Source organism: Priapulus caudatus, unplaced genomic scaffold (genome assembly GCF_000485595.1).
Source record: "Priapulus caudatus unplaced genomic scaffold, Priapulus_caudatus-5.0.1 Scaffold904, whole genome shotgun sequence".
NCBI lineage: Eukaryota > Metazoa > Priapulida > Priapulimorpha > Priapulimorphida > Priapulidae > Priapulus > Priapulus caudatus.
In genome coordinates this window covers 113,446-122,066 of record NW_014577965.1, presented here as the reverse complement: position 1 = coordinate 122,066, position 8,621 = coordinate 113,446, and the positions used below count along the sequence as shown (strand labels likewise).

Here is an 8,621-nt window from a genome sequence, read left to right as displayed (position 1 = left end):
CACGCACGCACGCACGCACGCACGCACGCACACACACACACAAACGCACACCGCGCGCGCGCACGTGCACGTTTATAACGACACAATGTTCGCGATTATACGCGCTCACGGATACACACAGATTTGGCCTGGGAGACACACAAATAGACGGCCAACTGGAAAACCTTCCAATTCGATTCAAATTGCAATTACCATCGTGTTGTCGTTTTCTTTTTTTCTTTAGGCGACGACGTGTGTGCAGGTGCGCCTTGTCTTAATGGTGGCAAATGTATCCCCGTCAGATCAGCAGTTCCGTCATACATGTGCAACTGTGCCCCGGGCTTCACGGGCGCGAACTGCCAAACCATTAGTCGTACGTATCTCAGATTGTGCAGGAATACAGGAATATAGTCACTGCTTTTTTTGGTAGACGTACACTACCCCGTGTTACGTTACCGACATTGCCATTACCGGTTTACCGGTGTGTTGCATTACCGGCGTTTTCAGGGACCACATGTACCAATTCTGCATGCAAGAATGGAGCGACGTGTCTGAATTTCCAGAACAATATCCTATGCGTGTGTCCGCGTGGCTTCTTTGGCAGTGACTGTGGCACAGGTATGTTGTGGCGCCGGTATTCATAGCTTCAGTTCGAAGCTGCATATTCGAACGCGTCGTTATTATATTATATATTAATAAAACGGGTCCTGGCGATTTAACACAATGCCGAATATAATTACAACGTATATTATATTTCACATGCAGCATATATCATAGTTTATATTATTACACTATATTATAATATATATTATTGTCCACAGATCACTGTAGCAGTAATCCGTGTCTTAACGGGGGTAGATGTGTTCTACTCGAGAACACATTCGCATGTGATTGTCCAGCAGGCCATATTGGCCGCGTTTGTGATACCGGTAGGTTTCAGAGCTCAACATTGTCGCGAACATATCTATAATTATAATAAACGTTGATGAACACGATGTCAGCTGTTCTAGCAACGATGAGACTTCTTAATTTTCTAAACGTGATGCGTATGTGTTAGTATGAGTAATGAGGTTTCTAATTATTGGTTTCTTTGTACCGAAGGTTGGTACCCATGTACAGTATAGTTCTGGTAATATGCAATATTTCTACATTATTGAGAAATTATATGCATCTAGAATATACAATGTAAAATTTGTATTAAGATTTAGAGCAGGACGTACGAATTTGCTTACACTATAAAGACTAGAGACCAGTCAGACTTGTATATATTACTAAGCTAGGCTGTCAATACGGTGCGACAGGGTTCATTTATTGTGCTACCCGATGGAGGATAGTTTGTAAGTTAAAAAATAAATCGGAAATTTGAATGCATGAACGTAGATTAGGCCAGTGTGGCACCTATCGGCATTATTAAAAAAATTCCAAAAACGTTGTTTGAGCAGCTGATGTAGTGGTCTTTCACGTCATTATATAGATAACTATGTTCCTTGATTATAATATAAAGAATAATGCGGATATACAATACGATTTACTTCTCAAATAGCTGTGTCTGCAGGTGACGTTTAAACATTAGTCGGAAAAGTTGCGAACCCTTACTCTTTTGTACAGCCTTAGAGGTTATCAGAGGGACTCGATGAGCCCAACTTTTCTATGTACGTATCACGCCTAACGTAGATGCGTACGTAACGTAAAGCAACTGCGCAGTCCATGATACGTTCAATGCCTTCCCTTCGAGGAACCAGTGAACTATATCTAACACTGCACACTTTAAACCCGAAATATCGTGTGGATCACAGATGTTCAAATAAGGCTGTGTGCTCTTTGATCGATCGTTCGTAGCTTTTCAGCGATGAATCATTGTGCACCGGACCCCTGCATGCACAGAGGCGTCTGCTACAATGAAGGGTCGTCGTACCGCTGCGCGTGCCAGGCTGGCTTCACAGGACAGAGCTGCGAAAACTGTACGTGTGTCCCACCGATTATATTACAAGTTTAAAAAAATTATTATAAATTCTAACAATTGCTTTGTGATCACTTATACTAACTGTGACCATAGCATTTCTTGGCCAGACCTAATATATTTGTTAATCGTTATAGCAATATCTAGTGATTAACGCGATCAGATGAACGGTTAATTCTAGACACTAGTCAGTTTACAGTACATTACTTCACAGTCGCATCAGTTGCGCAGCAAAGTCGTCAGCAGACGTCTGGCCAGGGCTGCCCGGAGCGGACCACTGTACCCAATAATGTTGCCGAAAGAATCTCATATCCAGGGTATTATATTATTATCAGGGGTGAATAATAATAGATCAATAGAATCAATTATTATTCAATCCTAATATTATCACACCTCATGTAATCTATACGTATAATCGCTTCATTTATAATCTGTCTAGAGACAACTTTTCGTAGGAAATACATACATACACTGATTTTACGTGGCGTTTGTGCGCGCGTGCTTGTATGCATATTCGTGCTTTCGTGTTTGCACGAGTGTGCGTACTCGCGTGTGCTCGCGCTTGCATGCATTCGTGCGTCAATGCTTGTATTCGCTTTCGTTGTTCTTCTCTGCTGTTGATCACAACTGGTCCAGGAGAATAGATGTCTCAAATATTTAAATTAAGATTGTAAAACATTAATCGTAACGTTTTTTCATTAATATTACGTTCTAAATAGGAACAGACCACCGCCTGGCGTATATCCCGCCTTTACGCGTATATCATACGGCTGCAAACAAGGTTTCTACGAATTGCTGGGCCCGTCCGATGTTATGTGTAACGCGGATGGTCGCTGGAGCGCTGGAGATGTTAAGTGCGTTCCAGGTAATGTTGAATTTGTTTTATGCATCGAACGACTACATATTCGTTACGTATGATAATGTGTTCAATATGGGCAATACGAGTTAAGTGTGTTTATTATGTGATACGTTCAATATGAGTTCAGTGTGTTTAGTATGTGATACGTTCAATATGAATTCAATGTGTATAGTATGTGATATGTTCAATAAGAGTTCAATGTGTATAGTGTGTGATGTATGTAATACGAGTGCAATCTGTTCAGTGTATGATGTGTTCACTTCGTGTTTATTGTATGATATGTTCAATAGGTGCTGAAACTATGGTGTGCTCCATACCTGTACAATATAATCAATGGTCTTTTGTCCTTTTATTCTTGCAGAGTGTGGCGTGGTGGCATCGAATGTTCGAGAGACCGTCGTGGGAGGAAATTCGACAAGACGATGTCATTTTCCATGGCAGGTAGCTCCACTTTATTGCCAGCTCTATCTTATGATCAGTGATAAAGGGTAGCCAGAGATTCAACAGGTTTCTATGGCATCATTAGTATTGAATAGCAATTAAATATTCCGCCTGAGCATTACAGTCTACTAGATTTCACTTACTACAGTTTACTAGTTACAGTTTACTACAGTTTACTAGATACAAGTAATGTATCGCAGCTTCATTTGCAATAGATTAATGCTTAAACATCAAAGACGACACGAAAGTTACAAACGTCTCGACCAAACTACAAACGATAAAACTGTATCCAACGCAAGTAATAGCTCTACACCGAAAGCGGTGTTTCACCCACGTGTTCGCAGGGTTTCACCTACGCATTCGCCGTGTAACACACAACGCGTTCGCGGTGTTTTACCCACGTGTTCGCAGTGTTTTACACCACGTGTTCGCAGTGTTTCACCCACGCGTTTGCGGTGTTCACCCACGCGTTCGCGGTGTAACACACCACGCGTTCGCGGTGTTTCACACCACGCGTTCGCGGTATTTCACCCACTTGTTTGCAGTGTTTTACACCACGTGTTCGTGGTGTTTCACCTACGTGTTTGCAGTGTTTTACCTACGCGTTCGCGGTGTTTTACCACGCGTTCGCGGTGTTTTACCACGCATTCTCGGTGTTTCACTCGCGCGTTTGCAGTGTAAAACATCACGCGTTCGCGGTGTCGCGATGCCAGATCAGCGCGTGTGAATGCATGTGTTCGCATGCACTACACAGGTTGTCATCTACAAGAGAGGCGTGTTCCACTGCGGCGGCACACTGCTTGATGACAGCTGGGTGCTGACGGCTGCCCACTGTGGCTTCGAAGCCAACGGTGACCGCGTGGTGGCGCTGCGGCCGTCGGACCTGGACATTGGCATCGGGAAGCGGTTCAGTAGTCGGCGCCAGACTGAACAGTACGCACAGTTTCGGCAGGTTAGTGCTCGCTATTGCCTCAGTACGGGCCGCCATTGATGGTGGGTCAATAAGTTTATGATTTAATGCCAGATACGGAAATTAAAATAGGACATTTGCTATGATTGGTTTCACTGCTTTATTCGTTGATTATCTGATATAGAAGACAATCCGTTTATCATGTGTTAAAAACAATAGAGGTAACAACGCAATTCGTCTCGTAGTCATGCTCGTATTATTGCTAATGCCGATGGTAATACATCCAATAACACTACTTCGAGCAAGGGAATGATAAGACTATAAAACATTCATACAAATGCGGAATTTAGCTACATTTTTGTTTCAGTAGTTAAAGCAGTTATAATTTATTATTCTGACATATAACATTGATGCGGGCACACGTTTTGATATAGGTACGACGTATAATTGTACATCCAGCCTACAGCCAGTTCACGCTCGAGAATGATATGGCTCTGCTTAAGCTGCAGACCCCCGTAGAGATCGGTGTGTGTGTGCGGGTAAGCGTCGCCTATAGGCTTTCATCAATGACGAATATAGCGTACATGGTTTATTCCAGTATATCACTATCCGGCATACAAGAACTAAAGTAAAATAGTGATAATATTAGCATTTTCTGCATACACGAGTTACGTGTGTTCATGTCGAATGTATTTCTGGTGGACGTGTAAATGCATATATTTCATGTATCTAACACTCATTTCAATATCTAATTTGTCCTGGCTTGATAGTACGTTTTCACACTACGCCCGTCTCTCCTATATAATATTGTTTTTACTATTGAACCTCGCCCATAATTCAGAATAAGCGTATCTACGCAGACGCGCAGGAAATGTCAGCGATACGTTACACGTGATAAACACGCGATGTTGCATTGAGATTAATTTTCTCGTAGCCTGTTTGCTTGCCGAATGGAAACATTCCGAGACCTGCCACCGGAGAGCATCTGATTGTTACCGGCTACGGGTCTACGGGCACGGGCGAGCCTTCTTCGGACGTCCTACTGCAGGCGCAACTACCCATCGTCTCCTCGATCGAGTGCGAGCAACTCTTCCACGCAACAGGTCTTCCGGAGTTGCGTATCAACGACGACTTCCGGTTCTGCGCCGGATATTCCGCGAAGGGAGTTGCCGATTCGTGCAATGGCGACAGCGGAGGGCCGTTCGTGAAAGCATACGGAAATCGATTCGTCATCCACGGCGTTGTGAGTGCTGGCGGCTCGCTAGGGTGCGCTGCCGGTCAGTACACGACCTACACGCGCGTGTCGGGCTTCTTGGATTTCATCATCAATACAATGTCGAGATCGGGGTAATAACCGCTGCTTTGACGAGTAACAGGTTGTCATGCAAGTGCTTATCTCTACGTCTCTCAGCTAGAGGATCATATAACGAATGATACGTGAATTTAACAAAGCGTAGAAATAGTTTGCCAACGAGTGAGAACGTGCGTTGTTACAGTTATACTGCATGATAAGGATGACTAGACTGTATAACAAGCACTATGCTGTTACGATAATAATTATACCTAATCAATAAACACTTGCTACCGTACTAGCTCTGGATTTCATTTGTTCAAAATCTTATTTCGACATTACACATACGGACAGGCGCGTTTATGCACGTACGTGAACACACGCGCGCGCCCGCACACATACATGCACACAAACAGGAATGCGCATCCGTTCACTGATGCACGCGCTTACAAACACATACACAAACGCCTACATACATACACACACACACACACACACACACACACACACACACACACACACACACACACACACACACACACACACACACACACACACGTACGGAGGACTAACTCACGATGTCTCGCCAAAAACCAGTTTACACAAGTATGTCGCCAAGTCGCGAAAGTGTGTCCACGTTTACCCGCAGGCGTCTGTTGTAACCGGAGAAATCCAAGAACAACGCGCATGCATGCGATGGTCATGCAGTCGACCATGAAGGCTTGCGAAGATTTTGTTTGCGGCAGGCGTTACCGTGTGACCATGTCGACCCGCCAGCGATGTCGTCTGCTTCTAGGTCTCAGCGCGTTAGGTCTTAGGCGCGTGTTAGGTCTTGCAGGGTAGTACTAACCGGTTGTACGCCGAAGCTGTTGCATCAATCATGCGGTTATTCTAAGCATAGATGTTCTAAGAGAAGTGCGCAGTTTGCTAAGTTTTTCTAAACACAAGGTGACTGGCTTGTTTACTGTAGCTGAACGCACGATGCAGCTCGGTGGCTACGCGAGGATTACGCAGGTGGGTTCATGTGAAATTCTATATATTTAATATTATATCGCATATTGCTCTCAATAATGATAAAAATTACCTAATTCCAACTAAACTCAGATAATAGCTCCGAGTAGTGTCGGATAACGTGCGTTGGCTAAATTAGTCATATCTGTTTACGTTTCGAGCTGATGATATTAGTGTCTTGGCGTTAATCGTAAATGAACCAAGCTATTTGTAACAAGCCATATACAGCGAAAGGCACGCGAATATAAGAATTAGCCTTATCGTGTGATGAAATACGTTTAATTGCCCAATATAACGATTTATAATAAATGGTAGGTATATATATCAACAAGAAATGAAGCAAAATTTTCTACCATATTAACGATAATAAATAATTAACTTTTCGAATAATAAATGTTTTCGACAAATTCGTATTATGTTGACTATCTTCCTTGTATTGTGCGCGTGCCAGCTCTAGGTATTACTTCGTGCAATATTAGTGACGGGGACACTATCTCAATTGTGGCGGAAGCAACGCCATCTATGAGCAGAGAATTCACATGAACCTAGGAGGATGCGGACTGTATGGATCATCGCTTTCGTTGCTGTGATCGCAAGTAAAAGTGCATACGGAATCACCACATAGAAAAATGTAGAAGCAACTGCATTTTCATCTGTCAGAATCTTACTGTTGAAAAGTATTGCACGGTGTGACAAACAGACGTGCGATGGAATGTGATATATATAGATAGATAGATAGATAGATAGATAGATAGATAGATAGATAGATAGATAGATAGATAGATAGATAGATATGATAGATAGATAGATAGAAGATAGATAGATACATAGACTAGATAGATGATAAATAGAAATAGATAGATAGATAGATAAGATAGGATAGATGAGAGAGAGAGAGAGCGAGGATAGCAACAGACGCACGCAGCAGCACGACGAGAGAGAGTAAGAGAGAGAGAGAGAGAGAGAGAGAGAGAGAGAGAGAGAGAGAGAAAGAGAGAGATAGAGATAGACAGAGCGTATGTAGTGCATGCATATGCGGCCGCGCGGATGTGTGCTAGAGAGATTATATTCACATATTTACAAAATTATGAGCGCATAAAATTCCTTATACGCCGTAATCACTATTTTGAGACTAATTATAATTAAGTAGGGCGTGCTGGTTGCCCACACACCAGCTTATTCCCGCCAACGCCATCTATAGGCTACATTCATAATAATGTTTGGCGCCGCGGGATCCACACCGAAATCATATTAAAAAATTAAAACGAAAAAAACATATCCTAATACCGTCTATCATTTCGCGGATGCTGTATCAATGTGGGCAACCAATCACACGCTGTGCCGCTGTATGACTGTACTATACGGGGATAGTTATTATAAGCCACGTTTATAGCGAGCGGTATCAAATTTAATCGATAGTAATCAAACGTCGCATAACTTTGCTAACCGATGATGTTGGGAATTGTTTTACTTTCGCGTGAATGCTTGAGTAACGTTTCTACGCAACTGCGACTCCGTGCCCATCCACGTGTGTTCGCGCGAGTTATCCTGAAAAATCGTGCGTGTATGGCCGGGTTCATACACTCAGTCGTAGAATGGCGTTATATAGAGGATATCGTGTGCAGAACCTTTATGTCTGCAGTCTTGTCCAATTTCACAATGATATCGAGGCAAATACGCCCCTCCCATGACGTCAGTTAGTATTTTATAGAACGGTAAGCATGTAATAAAATGCATTGTTTCTATTTTTATTGCAGAGAAATCTGCAGCCGTCGGACCGCCCGCCGATTTATGCAATCCGTCGCCATGTCTGAACGGCGCTCCGTGTACGAGGTTGGCGAACGTAAACTTCTACTGCGCCTGCGCAGAACCTTTCACGGGACGGATTTGTGAAACGCGTAGGTATTGCCGCAAAGGCACTATTAGTTTGAGGGAGAACTATTGTTACTTGCCATTACCTGGTGCGACAAAGCTCCGACGCTCTAAGCGCGTATAGTTACTGTCGAGATGGTCAGACGGTATTGTTGGTCCGTGTGGAAAACACTAACTTTCTAATACTAAATTGTAAGTTCAGACTTTGCGTTATTCTCCAGTATACTCTTTCTCTTTCTCTCTCTCTCTCTCTCTCTCTCTCTCTCTCTCTCTCTCTCTCTCTCTCTCTCTCTCTCTC

General features: G+C 43.2%; 2 protein-coding genes across 2 annotated transcripts in view; both read left to right on the top strand.

The window, feature by feature from the left end:
- LOC106814318 (neurogenic locus notch homolog protein 2-like) overlaps positions 1–5,749 on the top strand; it is a gene marked incomplete at its 5' end in the record, with an annotated part of 11,407 nt that extends 5,658 nt beyond the window's left edge. Inside the window, 10 exons of the mRNA XM_014818619.1 lie at positions 224–352; positions 487–597; positions 801–908; positions 1,827–1,940; positions 2,154–2,256; positions 2,659–2,804; positions 3,160–3,239; positions 3,994–4,191; positions 4,584–4,688; positions 5,084–5,749. Coding sequence (XP_014674105.1) covers positions 224–352; positions 487–597; positions 801–908; positions 1,827–1,940; positions 2,154–2,256; positions 2,659–2,804; positions 3,160–3,239; positions 3,994–4,191; positions 4,584–4,688; positions 5,084–5,500 — 1,511 coding nt within the window. The remainder of the gene's footprint in view (positions 1–223; positions 353–486; positions 598–800; positions 909–1,826; positions 1,941–2,153; positions 2,257–2,658; positions 2,805–3,159; positions 3,240–3,993; positions 4,192–4,583; positions 4,689–5,083) is intronic.
- A 672-nt stretch (positions 5,750–6,421) lies between these two features.
- Positions 6,422–8,621, top strand: part of LOC106814317 (transmembrane protease serine 4-like) — a 7,228-nt gene continuing 5,028 nt past the window's right edge. Inside the window, exon 1 of the mRNA XM_014818618.1 lies at positions 6,422–6,454. Within this exon, the coding sequence (XP_014674104.1) occupies positions 6,422–6,454 (33 nt within the window). The remainder of the gene's footprint in view (positions 6,455–8,621) is intronic.